Below are 15,517 nucleotides of genomic sequence, written 5' to 3' on the forward strand. Positions count from 1 at the left end.
TGGGTCTAAGAAGATGGCTGGTACTGCCCGAGGCAGAGCCCGAGCCTGTGGCGCCCGCTGCGGGAGCGGTCAGCAGCAGCGCATCTGCCCGGCTGAGAGCAGTGCATCGGCCCGGCTGAGAGCAGCAGCGCACCCTGCCCGGCTGAGAGCAGCAGAGCACCCTGCCCGGCTGAGAGCAGCAGAGCACCCTGCCCGGCTGAGAGCAGCAGCGCATCTGCCCGGCTGAGAGCAGCAGCGCATCTGCCCGGCTGAGAGCAGCAGCGCATCTGCCCGGCTGAGAGCAGCAGAGCACCCTGCCCGGCTGAGAGCAGCGGCGCATCTGCCCGGCTGAGAGCAGCGCATCGGCCCGGCTGAGAGCAGCAGAGCACCCTGCCCGGCTGAGAGCAGCAGAGCACCCTGCCCGGCTGAGAACAGCAGAGCACCCTGCCCGGCTGAGAACAGCAGAGCACCCTGCCCGGCTGAGAACAGCAGCGCATCTGCCCGGCTGAGAGCAGAGCACCCTGCCCGGCTGAGAGCAGCGTCCTGGCAGCGACTGAGACATGTTAGACACAGTAGCTCATTTAGAACTGCATTTAACATCCACTGCAATGTGTGGGAGTCACTGCTGGACCAGGAGCTGCTGTTTCAGCCTTTTGGGCACTAAATGGAAGGATTTTATTTTGTTCTAAACCCCAGCCTCAGTTTCTTCACTAGGGCATTATGCTGAGGGACCTTTGTATGTGGAACTAATTAAGGAACAGAGAGCTGCAGGAGTTAATGCAAATGTACTCTGAAAAAAGATCCGTTTGGTGCTTGTGAGAGCTGTATTTAATAAGTAGAAGGATGTTCTCTCTGCTTTGAGAATTCATGGCAACCATCTGAATAAATTTTTTAAAATAAACTCGGAGCAGCATTGCAGAACTAATGTTCTGTGCCTGCAGGGAGCCCACATAGACATTAAAGAATAATCAGCCTGTAGGAATCATGCAACCTCTGGGGTTCACAAAAGGCTCTCAAGAAGCAGCACTTGAATTTCACTGCTAAATGAAGAGAGGCATTAAAGGTTATCAGAGACTCTGAAATACCACATGAGCCTTGAAGCTGAGTCATCTCATAGAGAAATCCACAGAGAGACAATGGGCTGCGCTGATAGTCTTGATTTAGACAATAAGAGACATTTCTAAAAATGTAAATAAAGACTCAGGGGTCTTTCTAATGGGCCCAGCCCATGGTGGAGGAGTAAGAACATCCCAAACTACCTCAGAAAGGAACCACTTGTGAAACAATCTCTCCAGAGACCCCTGCCCTGTGACAGCTCCTGATGGCATGGCTGGTGCCTGCAGGACCCCTTTCTGGGTGCCAGCTGCTCCCTGCTGAGCACAGGGTCAGTGTCACCAGATGTCACAGTGGCTGCTTGGAGAGGTCTGCTCTGGAGCTGACCCCAGCCTGGAGTGAAGCTGTAGCTCTGTTGCAAAGGGGAAAACTACCATGGGAGAGTGGTGGAAGAAAATAAAACAGAAAAATCATGGTGAGAAAATCTGTCTGTACAGCTGCAGTTTGTTATTGTCACCGTATTGGTGAATCTTATTGGTGTGACCATCTGCCTCATGCAGGAGCCTCATGCAGGAGTGGGTGAGGACACAGGGGAGGCCTGGCGCCCCAATACCTCCCATCAAGGGCTGGTGTGTTTGGGTATCAGGTTCTATTCAGTGGAAATGAATGTTATTTGGTTTGTGTCAGCTGTGACTCCACGGTGCTTGCTGTGCTTCTCAGCTGGAGTCTCTCTTCTTGTCTGGAGGGTCTCAAGGGATGGGGATGGATGATTCTCCTCTTGGGAAATGGTGGTTTGGTTTGGCTAAGAACTCATGCTTTCAGGTGAACAACAGTGATGCCCTACCTCGGACAAACACAGAGCAGAAGTTCTACCAAGAAAGGGAAAGCTGAACACTGCCAGCATAATTTTTATTGTGTACATCTCTATTCTCTCTTCAGAGAAAGGGAAGATGTACTAAAGCTGTGCTAATATTAACAGTATGGATCTATTTTGCGTGGTTCCAGGTTACACAGACAGTGTAAAGGCTCAAAGTGCTTAATGAATTGCTTTGTCTTCTAAATTATTGAAATAAACCTTGAAACTGGAATAGAAATATTCTTCATTAGGACACTGAGTTTTTGATCTGTGTTGTCCTGCTCTGCCCCTGCTCTCCCCCTTCAGCAAACAAACACCACACTGTTTGTGCCCGTGCTACATGCTGGCCAAGTCCCTGTTAACAAACTCTTAATTTGGGGAGTCCCACAATAGTACAAACAACTGGAAAGGACAAAAACCGCCATGCTGCTATTTTATTCAGATTAATATGCAAATCAGGAGGCAAGTACATCCAAGGAATGTAGGTCATGGTGGAAACATGAAGAGAGGCAGCAAGAGATGAGCAATGGGCAATCAGGGGACTGTCTAGAAACGCTTCCTCTACCTCCAGCTGGTGGCTGCAGCTCCCACTGGTCTTTTGGAGTTACTGTGACTCTTCCACTGGACCATGGGTTTGTGATGAAGCTGAAAGCTCAGTAAGACTCCTCTGCAGTGCAGGAACAGCGTTTCCTGGGTTTTCATAGTCCACATTTCTGCAGCACTCACAAAAGAATGGAGACAGCCAAAAATCTCTGTGAGCCTGACCACAACCACACTGTCTCACACTGCTCAAACAGCCACATCCGGGAGGACAAAGTCTGTCCCTTTGTGCAGAATTGTGGTTTAGGGTTTGTTTGCAGAGCTCTCCAGAGCAGGTTTTTGAGCTGATACTCCTCAGAACAAAATGTGCCAAGGAACAGACAAACCAAGTTATCCTTAGCAGGCAGACTGAGTCTGGGTCAGGCAAACAGTAGCTTTCCTGATGCCTAGTGCTGCTGCATTAAAATCTGAGCTAGTTTTCATTTGTGTAGGCCTCCACTGAATGCGCATTCACAGGGTGGGGGGAATGACATTGCTCATGCTGCCTACAGGCCTAAAAGCATTATCTTGATTTCAATTTGCATATCAGCACTGACTGTGTACTTTAAAGAAGTGACCAAGGTGATTATCTACATTTTATAGCAGGAAAACTGAGACATGCTGAGAGGGCAGGCTAATACCACCAAGCTGCTGAGTCCTGCCCCTGATCTGTGCCTTCCATCTCCAGCCTTCCCCACCACTAAACCCTCTCCAGGGGGCAGGAGCAGAGCTGAAGGGGGGGTGGTGCTTAGGTTTTTTGGTTTTTATCTTTCCTGCTCTTAGCTTTGATGGTGCCTTGGGCAGCTCCCAGCTCTGGGCTGGGCCAGGGATTCAAAGGCTGCGTGTCCAGCCCGTGGCACAGCCCCTGCCCCAGGCCAGCGTGCTGAGGGAACCCAGTCCTCCCCTCAGCTGTTCCTGTGAAAACATCCTGGCTAAACTTCACATTCGTCAGGTGAAAATCCTACTGTCTTCAGCCAGACAGATTTGGGCTTGAAAATGAGAATTAGAGAGAATCAGTCAAGCTAAGGGAGTCATAAAACAGCCCTGCTTTAGCCTTTTGCAGGAAAACACTCTCATGATTACTCATCACCCTACAGTGTACAGTGTCCCTTCCCACAGTTTGAAGGATGACATTGGAACCCAAAACACAGCCAGGCTGATGGACTGGTTTTACTTCAAACTGAAGGCACTACACATACCTGTAAGATGAGAGCAGTGTGTTCTCAATGCTCTCAGTACTCGTCTGCACCTGAATTTGAACTGCACTTCGTGTACTCATCCCAGCCTCCCGAAATACCATCCTTTCCTTCATCAGCTCAACAAGGAGGAGGAATGAGCTGAGTCACTGCACAAACTTGCTGGCAGAGCCTGGCCCGGCCTACCCCACCCACAGCACCTGGCCTTGTGAGCACCTCTGTGACACCAGCCTCCTGCCAAGCCTCCAGCACTCCCTGGGGAATGCTGGAAGAGGGCTCTCACTGCTGGCCATTTTCTATCACACCAGCTCATGGCTTGGATGCCTCCGAGGAAGGAGTAATGCAGAATTTTCTTGGTGATACATGTTGCAATGAAGTCTTATATCAGGTGTGACTTCTTTGACAAAACAAGAGCGAAGCAATGAAACCTTCTCCCTACTTTCCCAGGGTGAAATCACAGCCATGCTCTCCAGATTAGTCAGTGGGGTTTTTAAACACAAAACACTCCATCCTTGAACCCTGCCTCTGGCTCATGCAGGCTTGACTCTGAATGAGCACTAAAGTTCAGCAATGTTGTCTGAACAGGTATCAAGCCTATACTCATAATTATTGAACAAACTTCTCAATAAGGCCAAGCCAAACTGGAGTGTTTGCAATTCCCACAGAAACAGAACGCTTTCACCAGGCAGTGTCAGTGCCTCAGAGGTAACTTGAATGCACACACACACTTCTGTGGTTTCAGGGGAGAAGAAAAAAAAAGTTCTATGTCTGTACACTTGGAAAGACTCTTTAGAACAGAGCCCTGTTTTTCCCAGAACTCTGCAAGCTGGCAGAGTGCAGCACAGATCACAGCTTCAAAGGACCACGCTGGTCAATGGTTACACCAACTGCTAGAGAGCAAATTGGATTTTATTTTTTTAAACCCTACTCCAGATATAGAAGTCATGAGGTGCTTGATCATTAACCTCTGCTTAACAACTTAATTAGTTCAATCCAGAAGCAGACCGGTGCAGAATAATCCAGGCTCTTCCTAGAACAGGTGCCTCAGAGCTGGCTGCAACCTCTGATCACAGTCCCAACGAATGTCCCAACTCCAGGAACTTCAGGGAGAGTGTTTTGAAGTAAAGAAGGAAGTGCCTCCATCTTCGGTCCTACAGCATTCCTCGTGAGTGTTTAGGACAAGCCAATTAGAACCAATTACAAGTACAGAAGAAACCAAAACATTCCTGAAGTCACTGACCTGGAAAGAAAGGCAAAGCATGCAAACTGGTGTTTCAATGCAGAAAGCCAAAGAGAGCCAGTGCAGCATTGCTCTCACCTTCAGCACCTCTCAATGATACAGGTTTCTATCACAGTTTTAGAGAAAACGTGCTGGTTTAGCAGACTTGCTCCAGAAGTCAGATTCTGTTCACAGCTCTGCCTCTTGGCATTAATTTTAACCAAGCAGTAATTATAATAATAATAATCTTACTGCAAACCTAACATGCAGTTAGCATGCTTTTTGAGCTATGTGTAGTTCTATATATAGAACAATTATGTTTATCATTTAAAAGAAGAACAAGAATTCATTTTAGGTCAATGATTCAGGGTGTTAAGATAAACACTGCTTCAAGAGGTCATGCAGAGGTTCTATCATGAAACACCTAACATTACATAAAGCCCCGTGTTTATAAATATTTATTTTAAATAGGTCCAAATGGGCCAAGTTTTAAACAAAAAGAATGAGAGATACATGCCTAACTTTGTTTCCAGTTAGCTACTCAGAAACTCTGACAGATCCAATTCCTAGTTTTTCAGTTCAATTTTTCACTATCAATAAGGTTCTTTATTCAGCTTAAGTTGATTGAACAACAGTGAAGTTTAAATGTTCACAGTATCATGAAGATATGTGGTAAGTACCACCTGGTCAAAAAGTCTTTCAGGAAGAGAGAAAATCTTAAACCACAAGCCAAGATTTCAAACTGAGGTAGACAAGTCATGGTGACGTGAGTGCTGAAGGTCAGGGTCTATCTTTTTAAGTAATTTATCTAATAAAATGCATCAGGCAACAATTGAGATTGTCATGTTAGTATTTCTGATGTGAAATACTGAGTGAGAAGCTCTCAAAGTGAGAAACTTTGTTTTGAAAAAGTATACAATTTTTGTAAATAGAAATATCCTTCTACTACCAAAATAATCAGAAACATCATAGAAAACTATGCATCTTTCTTCTCATAATTTAATCCTGTTAGATAACAAGCCTTGTTAAAGTAGCCAGCTACCAGCTTGCTGTTCACAGTGTAAAATATGCAATCCTTCATCTTGCTTCTGCTCTCCAGCTGAAGAACACAGATCAGGAAGGCTGTACCTCAGGCATTTTGACCTGTCCACACATACATAAGCTGTTTTAGTTTTTCAACCGTTAAGTATAAAGTTTGTGGTCTCCACCAACAGATCAGCACGATGGTCATACAGCATGGATAGCACTTCCTGGCAGCTCCCTTTCCACAGGCACCTGGGGCTGGGTTTCATGCTGTGGGCTTTGGATGTAGACCCTGTCACTGATTCAGTTAAAAATCCAAAAAGACAGACACAGAGAGAAAAAATCCAAACTGCTTCTGCAAGAGAAAGCTGAGACAGCAGCCGTGCTATTAAACCGTTTTGACCACAGTAAGGCAGAGGCTAGTGGCCAAAGAACAGCTCAGAAACGGGTCTGCGTTTCACGACAACCTCTTCCTCCTCCTCCGCTACCTCAGAGAGCGAGGAATATGAAGGGAAGCCCCCTCTGATCTTTGGCTTCCTCCTCGGGCCCGTAGTGGCAGTCAGAAGCTTGTTTAAAGTTGAGGGCTTCCTTAAACCCTTGGTGAGATCATAGAAAGCCATGTCATCAGATATGACTCCCAGGAAAGTGCTAGTGGAGCTCAAGATTGAAGCTGCAAGCTTTGTAGACTTCTTGATGGGCACAGAGTGTTCCATGTTTTGGGAAAGGCTGGGGTCCCCCAGCAAACGCCTAATTGTAAGGGATGTCCCTTCCTTTAAGTACTGGTGCGGCTTCTTCCCACTGTAGTCCCTCAGGTCAATCTTGGCGTGGTAGCTGTAGACGAGCATGGTGATGATCTTCTCCTGGCCGTGTATAGCAGCCAGGTGCAGCGCCGTGTAGCCACCATGCGACCTGGCATCCACATTGACGCGGGACCCGCCCTTCTCGGCCGCTCGGATGATGTTGGTCACCATGTCGCAGTTGCCGCTCTTGGCGGCCCAGTGCAGGGCGGTGAAGCCGGAGATGAAGTCCCTGCGAGCCGCCAGGCTGGCGTCGCCCAGCAGCAGCCCGTGGAGCTGCTGCGTCCACTGCCCGTCGGCCGCCAGCACCAGCCACTGGTGCTCCGCCTGCTCCAGGGGCACCACCGTCTCCTCGCTGGCCCGGTGGTTCTTGGGCCCCCTCCGCAGCCCGGGCGAGCGGGACCCGGCCTCGTCGTCCAGCGGCGGCGGGGACAGCGGGCTGGCCGCCTGCTCGGGCGGCGCCGGGGCGGCGGGGGCCGGCACGCAGCGCACGGGCAGCATGCAGGGCTTGGGCGGCGGCTCCCGCCGGGCCCCCGCCGCGCCCCCGGGCAGGGGCACGCCGCCGCCGCCGCCCTGGAACAGGCCCCGCAGCTCGGCCACGGCCCGCGGCCCCGGCGGCTCCTCGGGGGGCGTCCCGGCGGGGTCCGGGTCGGGGACGGGAACCGGGTCGGGAACGGGAACCGCGGCAGGGGCGCCGGCATCGCCCCCCGCCGGCGGGGCAGCGCGGAGCTGCCGCTTCAGCACCACGAACTTGACGCCGTCGATCTCCTTCACCGTGGCCACGGCGTTCACCGCCGCCTTGAACCGCTCCCGCCGCGCCGCCCGCCCCTCCGCCTCCCCGGCCCCGGCCCCGGCCCCGGCGGCCTCCAGCAGCGGCCGGAAGGCGCTCACCAGCTCGGTGTTGCGCACCCGCCCGCCGCGCTCCCTCAGGAAGCCCATCACTGCCTCCGCGCTGATGTCGAGCTCCGCCATCCCGCCGCCACAGGTGGTGCTGGCGGATCCGCCTCCGCGCGGTGTAGGATGCCGGGAGCCCGCGGGGGTGGCCGGGCTCGCGGGCCGGCGGCACCTGCTGCGGGCAGCGCGTCCCGCGGCCGCTCCCACGGAGCCGCTCCGGCCGCCCGCCCCGCCCCGCACACGGAGCGCAGCGCCCCGGCCCCGGCCCCGGCCCCGGCCCCGGTCCCGCCCCGCCCGCGGGGCGGCGCTGCCGGCAGGGCCCGGCCGGGCGGCGGGAGCGGCGGCACCGCGCGGGGACGGGCGGGCGGCGGGGGCGCAGATCCGGCCCCGATCCCGACCTGAGAGTCGGTGCGGGCACGACGGTATCGGAGGCACCTCGGGCAGGACCCAACGTTTCATCCATTTACTCGTCTTCCAGCTTCTTAAAACGATTTTTTTTTTGTTTGAGGTTTTTTGTTTGGTTGGTTTGGTTTTTGATTTTTTTCACTAGCAGATAAGTGGAGCAGCATTGGGTAGAAATCACTCTGCAGAGTTTGGTCTCCATCGCTGGAAAAGCCTCAGGTGTTCTGTGGGACCTGTGATCCTACTGGGCAAGAGGCTGATGCCTCAAAATTAGCCAGAAGACGGGTGGATGGGTCAGTCTTGAAATATACTCACCTCTGTGTGGTACTATATATTATCATATGCACATACATAATAATATATTATTATCTGTGTCTTTTACCTGTGTTGCATCTACAATGTGGATGTATGTGTCTATTTAAACAATGAATTATTTACAGCATGGCTGCTGCTGTTCATGTCCACCAAAAGAGAGAGCTTCTCTTTTTATAGAGAAGCTGTCTCTGCTGTCTTACCACTTACTTGTGCCTAAGTATTTAACATTACTGTTCTCTGCTCTAAAGGAGAAAATAAATCCCAGAAAAAATGCTTTTCTCCAGGCAGAGTAGGAGGACTGAGGACCTCTTGGAGGGATGTTCAGCCTGCAACTTGTTTTCTCCTCTGAATGCTGCAGTTAAGATCATTAAATCGATGCCTGAGCAGTTTGTCTAGGAGAAAAGCTAGAGAAACTGAGAACAGAATGAACAGTCAGCGTGGTTTGAAGACAGATAAAAGTAACTGTATGAGAATGGGTAAAAAAATGCAAATCAATCTGGAGTTGTTTTCAGTCTAAAAACTTAATTAAATGGAATATCCTTTTATAACCAAGTGACCTGCCTTGTAGAGAAGTCTGTGCATGTAGTCTACCTGGACTTCAGCAAAGCCTTCAATACTGTCCCCCACAACATTCTTCTGGAGATGCTGGCAGCCTGTGGCTTGGAGCCCACTCTTTAAAGGGTTAAAAACAGCCTGGATGGCTGAGCCCAGAGAGTGGTGGTGAACGGTGCCACATTCAGCTGGTGACTGGTCACTAGTGGGGCTCCCCAGGGCTCAGTATCAGTCTGTTTAATATCTTCATTAATCATCTGGACGGGGGCTGGAGAACACCCTCAGTAAGCTCACAGATGACACCAGGCTGGGTGGCGGTGTTGATGTGCTGGAGGGTAACAAGGCTCTGCAGAGGGGTCTGGACAGGCTGGATCAATGGGCTGAGGCAAACGGTGTGAGGGTCGACAAGGTGAAATGACAGGTCCTGCACTTCAGCCCCTGCAGAGCTACAGGCGGGGGCAGAGTGGCTGGAAAGCCTCCCAGGCTTTCCCAGGAGAACCTGGAGGTGCTGGCTGACAGTGGCTGAGCCCAGGTGGGCAAGAAGGCCAAAGGTCTCCTGGTCCGTATCAGCAATAGTGTGGCCAGCAGGACAAGGACCGGTCTGGCACTCTGGTACCAAGGCAGGTGCCCAGCACTGGTGAGGCCACACCTCGAGTGCTGTGTCCAGGTGAACAATGTCCTTCGATTCAGGAAGGACATCGAGCTGCTGGAGGTTTTTAGCCTGGGGAGACCTTATGACTCTACGAGTACCTGAAAGGAGGCTGTACAAAGGTGGCGTTTGGCCTTTTCTCCCAAGCAGCAGTGACAGGACAAGAGGAAATGGCCTTAAGCTGCACCAGGGGAGGTTCAGGTTGGGCATCAGAAGGAATTTCTTTACAGTAAAGATTTCAAACTCTGGAATGGTCTGTCCAGGGAGGTGGTGGGGTGTCCATCCCTGAAGTGTTCAAGGAATGACTGGACATAGCAGTTAGTGTTATGGTTTAGTAGACAAGGTGGTGTTTAGTCAAAGACTGGACTTGATGATCTTAGAGGTCTTTTCCAACTTTAATGATTCTCTGATCAGTCTGTGTCAAAGTCTCCATTTTGAAGGCAATGTGACGTGTGTCCTCCTTGCTGATGCTGACTTCCCTTCTGCCTCTTTTTTACCTTTACTGAGGGTAGGAGGGCCTTTTCCCACAGACTGCATTTGGCATTCTTTCCCCTCGTCTCCATCTTTGTGCAAATGTCTGTAAAACTATTTCATGTTTTGCTAACGAGCTGGCACTGAACCAGTTCCTCAAAATAATTTTGCTGCTCTAATGCTCTTTCACATAATAACAGTGTGTAATCTTGCATTAGTTCTGTGTTTCTATGTGAATTGCACACCTCCCATTACTGTCTTTTCACATGGCCTGAGCAGCAGCCTTGTCCTTGCTGAGGCAGCCACTTGAGCAGTGCTCTGCAAAGCTCTATAGCTCATGGCATTGCCTGCCCTATGTAGAGAGCTAAAAATGACCCTGCATCCAAATACTAATTGCTGTGCCTTGTTTTCACTGTTCAGATCCTTACTGAATCCCTTGCAGGCATAAGAAAATCTCAGCAGTCTGTGATTTTTGCATTGCAAACTTTCAGCTGTACCCTAGGATTATAGTTCATATCTGCAAATGAGAGCGAGGAGGAGGGAAAATGATTCAGAAGAACAAGCTCTTATAAAAACCATTTTCTCATGTTACAAATGTTAAAGGGAGAAGTTGTTTCAGTTGCTTGAATTGGTTCAAGCACGGGGGTGGAGGGAGAGAGGAGAATCTCAAGCTCACTGCTCCGTCCCTGTGTGCACAGCATCACACCCCTGCCCCCCCGTATCCTTGGAGACCCACAGGGCTGCTGTCACATCCCACCTGTGTTATCCCCAGCACTGTCGCATGTCCCGGCTAGATGGTGACAGGGGGCGCGACAGAGCCTCCTCTCTTCGGGCTCCGCTGGGTCCCAGCTGCCAGCGGAGGCGCAGCGCGGAAACAAAAGAGCAGCATCACGGGTCCCGGGGTAGAACTGGGGTGACTTTATTTGATGGTAAAACTCCCCCTCACCAGGGTCCCAGGACCCCGAACTCAGGGCAAACAATAGCTTAGAAACGTGGGGAGGTCTCAGGGGAGGATACACTCTTCAATTAATCAGGAGAACTGGAGGTAAAATACAAGGTAGGAATACAATGTATAAACCCATGAAGAATTTCAAGGGAGAACAGCTTCAGTGAACTAATGGGGTTTGAAAGAATACAAAACTGACAGGGAAGTTTCTAGGGAGAAGGGAGGATCGAGGAGAGATTGGCATTTAATGGAAGGAGGAGAAAGAAAGTTCTGGGGAAAGGGTATGGATAGGAGAAGTTAACAACTGGGAAGGGGAGGGGGTTTAAACTTGGCAGGGAGCAGCTAGATAACAAACAGAAAACCAACACTTAACTAAACTAAATAACAATGAGGGAACAAGTCTAGTTTTAGAAACATAAGATACAAAAAAAGAAACCTGTGCCACTCTAAAGGCAGGGAGAGAACAGCATAAGGGAATTACAGAATCATAAATCAACAGTAAACATACTAATAAAACTAAAGAAAACACACTACAACACAGCACCATTCCTGCAGAGGGATGTCCCAGCACCAGGCTCCCAGGACACCTCACTGCTCCACACCCACACAGCCAAGCCTCTCTGAGCACTTGCAACGGGTCAAGGTCCAAAAAAAGGGGAGTTCCTGAGACCGTTCCCCTCTGCAGATCCTAGCATTCCCCATTGCTGCAGAGCAGAAGAACACATAGCCGGGAGGCCACAGAAGAGGAGACAGGATGTTTACGTATGCACCTCGTGCCAAGCAAGTCTGAACTGGTTGCTCTGGTTTAACTGCCCTGGCACAATGACCTCTTTGCCCAGGCAATGCCTGCAGCCACCTGTTCCACACACGCTCTCTGCATGGGCAGCCCATGCAATGTGGTTGTGCTCCTTTTCACAATCTGTCAGTGGGTTCCAGTAACCTAGCACATTAACACATTTTTAGTAACCTGACACATTAATGTGGCTGTGCTCTTTTTCACAATCTGTCAGTGGGTTTTAGTAACCTAACACATCAACCTCCTATATTATTTGTAATAAAGAAGGAAACAACACTTCTGGCTAATCACCCCTACCAGTTCAGACCACACACATCCTGTTTGCCAGTCTTTCCCTTTATCTGTTGGTGCCTTTTGGTTGCCCACCATTCAGGATGAGTGCCAAGTACCAGATCCAGCTCCCAATGAGCTCCTCTTAGCCTGCTGAGTGCTGGTCACACTGATCAGACTGTGGAGCAGAAATTAAACCCTTTGAGTGAATTTTATTAATACAGATAATAAAATCCTGGAACATTATGGGTGTTATATTCATCAGTCATCCAAAATTTCCAGCCTTAAAAACATGAGAAGTTTTGCCTCTGTCACCAAAAACCCACAAGGCAAGTATATCTTCTTGGGCTATTTACAGAATACTGTGGGCTGCTTTGTAGGAGATCTCAAGCAAACTGTCTTGATATTTTTCATTTATTGGCTGAGACAAAAGCAATACACAGAAGCCCATTATTAGATTAATTTACTACTACTTTTTTATACACAAATATTGCAGTTTGTTATTCCTGCATCATAGGCTGTAGACAGCTGGCCTCTATAACCATGTGACTGATGAGAGTTAGTTACCTTTCTGTGAAGAAGTTTCCCAAATTCAAATTACCATTATTACAGTGAAGTAAACTGCCCAGTGAACCTGGGAGCTTTCCCACCCCCTTAGAGGAGGAAGGTGAAGGTTATAGGACTGCAATTATCCACACCACACAAAACCAGGAAATAAAGTGGGAGATCAAGCACAGGATCTAGTCAAAGCAAAGAAGTTTCTACTGCCCAAAACTGAAGGAAGTGGTACCCTAGGTCTCACTCTGTCCCACATCACATTCTCAGAGCCACAGGGAAAATGAGATGCCAGGCTGGAAGCAAAAGGGGAAGAAAAGGGAATGTGAAGGATAGTCCCAGTCAGACAGGATGCTGCTGCTTTGTAGAAAGGCAAAGCTTAGCTGCTAATGACTACAGATGGGACTTCTACCTCAAGGAAAACTTATTTTCCTCCAAAATGAAATCAGGGTTGCCAGAATAAATAGGATTACAAAGCCAATGATTTCCTACTTTTCTTGTTAATATATTCATGTGAAACAAAGACGGCACATTGTGAGGGAAAATAGCTCTTCCTTTGTTCCATGGAGAAATGCAGTAATCTTCCCCAGATAAACAATTGAGCAAAAGTCTGTGAAGGGGGGGGATGGAAGGGGGGGAAGGGGAGTGGAGATTATTTACAGATAAAAGGCATTTTCTCATAAATGAGAAGGATTCAGCTCTAACTCAAGGTCCTCAGTAACCAGTTCAGAAGGTTTCCTAAGAGCAACCGTTCAAACAGTTTTCTGTGTATCTCAGAGTCTGTATTTATTAAATACTGCTTGTTCACACAGATGAGGCAAGGATTCATCCCAAGCATCCTCTGGTTTTCAGATGATGCCTGTGAACTCGATGGGATTTTAGCAGGATAATGCAAACCTGGTGTGAGGTTCAGTGTGGTAAAAGAATCATCAACTCACAGAATCATTTGGGTTGGAAGGGACCTTAAGGCTCCCAGCCTCCCTGCCATGGCAGGGACACCTTCCACTATCCCAGGCTGCTCCAAGCCCCATCCAGCCTGGCCTTGAACACTTCCAGGGATTGGGCAGCCACAGCTTCTCTGGGCAATCTGTGCCAGGGCCTCACCACCCTCACAGGAATGAGTTTTCTTCTAACAGCTAATCTAAATCTACCCTCTGCAGCACTTCAGCATTAGGTGGCAGGGAAATTTGGGGTCTCTTTCTGTACAGAAATAGACCTACAGCTCCTATTGATGTCCAGCTTAGAAAGATAGCACTTCTGGAGAAATGCCTTATAAGCTCCATATATTGTTGATATAACCAATGAAAGTTTAATGAAGTGCTTGGTGGTGTTGATGCTAAAAGAGTAGCTATAAACCATTTGATTTCTAGTAATCCCCAGGACACACAGTGAGAAATGAATAGTTATCCAAAAGCTGCTTTGTCTGGCCTGAGTTGAAAACCCTGAAGGAGATCTGTTTATCTGCACCACCTGGATTTAAAAATCAAGGATTTTATTTAGCCCTGAAAAGTTGGAGCCATCTTCAAAAGGCCTTGGTCTTGTTTCTGTACTCATGTGGCAGGTGGGATGATCTCTTGCTCTTTGTGCCTGCCTGGGAAGCCAAAGAGGCTGTGTGATAGCGTTTATTTCTCTCCACTTTCATTGCTTATACCTGTGCTCACAATGTGAAGAAGTAAAGCACCTCCTGCTGATCTCCCCAGCCATCAGGACCGTGCTGCTGCAGTGCCACCATCCATGCAGAGAGGGGCATTTCCCCCCTGTCCCCAGGACAAAGAGATTCCAGGGACACATTTGTGCCTCTCCAGTCCTTTGTGCTCTCTGCCCCAGGTCTTCACCTGTAAAAAACACATAGCTCGTCTTAAATTCCCTGTGGTTTTAGCAGGTACAAATATTCCATGAAATTTAAAGTCCTTGCAGGAGCATTCAGCACTATAATATAAATTTAATTACGGAGCTATTAGGAATCATTTGCATAACAATTAGCAATTAAAGGAGTCACCAAATCCAAGTCACTTCTCTTGAAGCAGTTTTTATGCAACTGAACCTTTTGAAAACAGCAGGTTTCTCTTGATTTGGCATTAGAAACAGTGGGCTTTTTGAAATAACAAGGTGATTGAAAATAACTGTGAGCTTTTGAACAGTGCTCTGCTGTCACAGAGATCTGCCCCAGGCTGGTGGCAGTGCTGCTGGACAAAGGGACAGAGGACTCCAGCTCCAGGAGGTCCGAGCAGCACAGCTCAGAGGCAAGAGGCAGCAGTGCTGGCTCTTGATCTGCTGCAATGTCTCAAAATTTCCTTTGTGCTGACCTGCAGCTCACAGAAACCAGCGACTGTTTGGCAATGAATGAACGAGAAGGAGGTTACAAACCAGCTGCGGGCCTGATGGTACTCAAGGCCAGATACAGAGAGGTGAGAGAAGCAATGGGGGAACCATAAATTCCACAGGAATTCCACTAATTGCCACAGACTGTTACTCACTCAAGACTGTGCTAAATCTCTGGAGTTAAAGAACGGAGACACAAGGAAAAAGAAAAACAGGGGGGTACACATTAGAAGGGGGTATCAGGCATTTTGGGAAATTTGCACCTCTCAAGTGCCTCAGCCAATGGGGAAAGAGAGAGGGAAATGTGGCTGGGAAATTGGGATAAAAAGGAGGCTGCATGCTCTAAAAATTTTGAGAGACCCCAGGGGAAATGCCCCATGGTCTCTCTCTTTTTTCGAATAAAGTTACAGGACTCCTCTGTCTCCTTTTTGGACATAAACTTCTGGTGTTTGTAGATTAATTTTCCTGACAGGAATCAGCTTTGGTGAGCCTTGTCTTGTTATGCTGTACACTTTATTGTAACAGAATAGAGGTTTTACTGAGTCAAAGTCAATTGCCTCTCCAAAAGTACCTGGTATTATGGCATTTCAGGCATGTGTTAAGCAAGAGTTTTACATTGTCTTAAATAAGGACTCACAAAGCT

At 48.8% G+C, this 15,517-nt stretch overlaps 1 protein-coding gene across 1 annotated transcript; it reads right to left on the reverse strand.

The window, feature by feature from the left end:
* Window positions 1-4,554: 4,554 nt before the first annotated feature.
* On the reverse strand, window positions 4,555-7,848 carry SOWAHA (sosondowah ankyrin repeat domain family member A; the record flags this gene model as incomplete). The annotated part of the gene is made up of 1 exon (XM_038150586.1): window positions 4,555-7,848. A coding segment is annotated over one exon (1,524 nt), but the record flags the coding sequence as incomplete, so codon positions are not given.
* Between the last annotated feature and the right edge of the window lie 7,669 nt (window positions 7,849-15,517).

Source organism: Motacilla alba, chromosome 13, assembly GCF_015832195.1.
Source record: "Motacilla alba alba isolate MOTALB_02 chromosome 13, Motacilla_alba_V1.0_pri, whole genome shotgun sequence".
In the NCBI taxonomy this organism is placed as follows: Eukaryota; Metazoa; Chordata; class Aves; order Passeriformes; family Motacillidae; genus Motacilla; species Motacilla alba.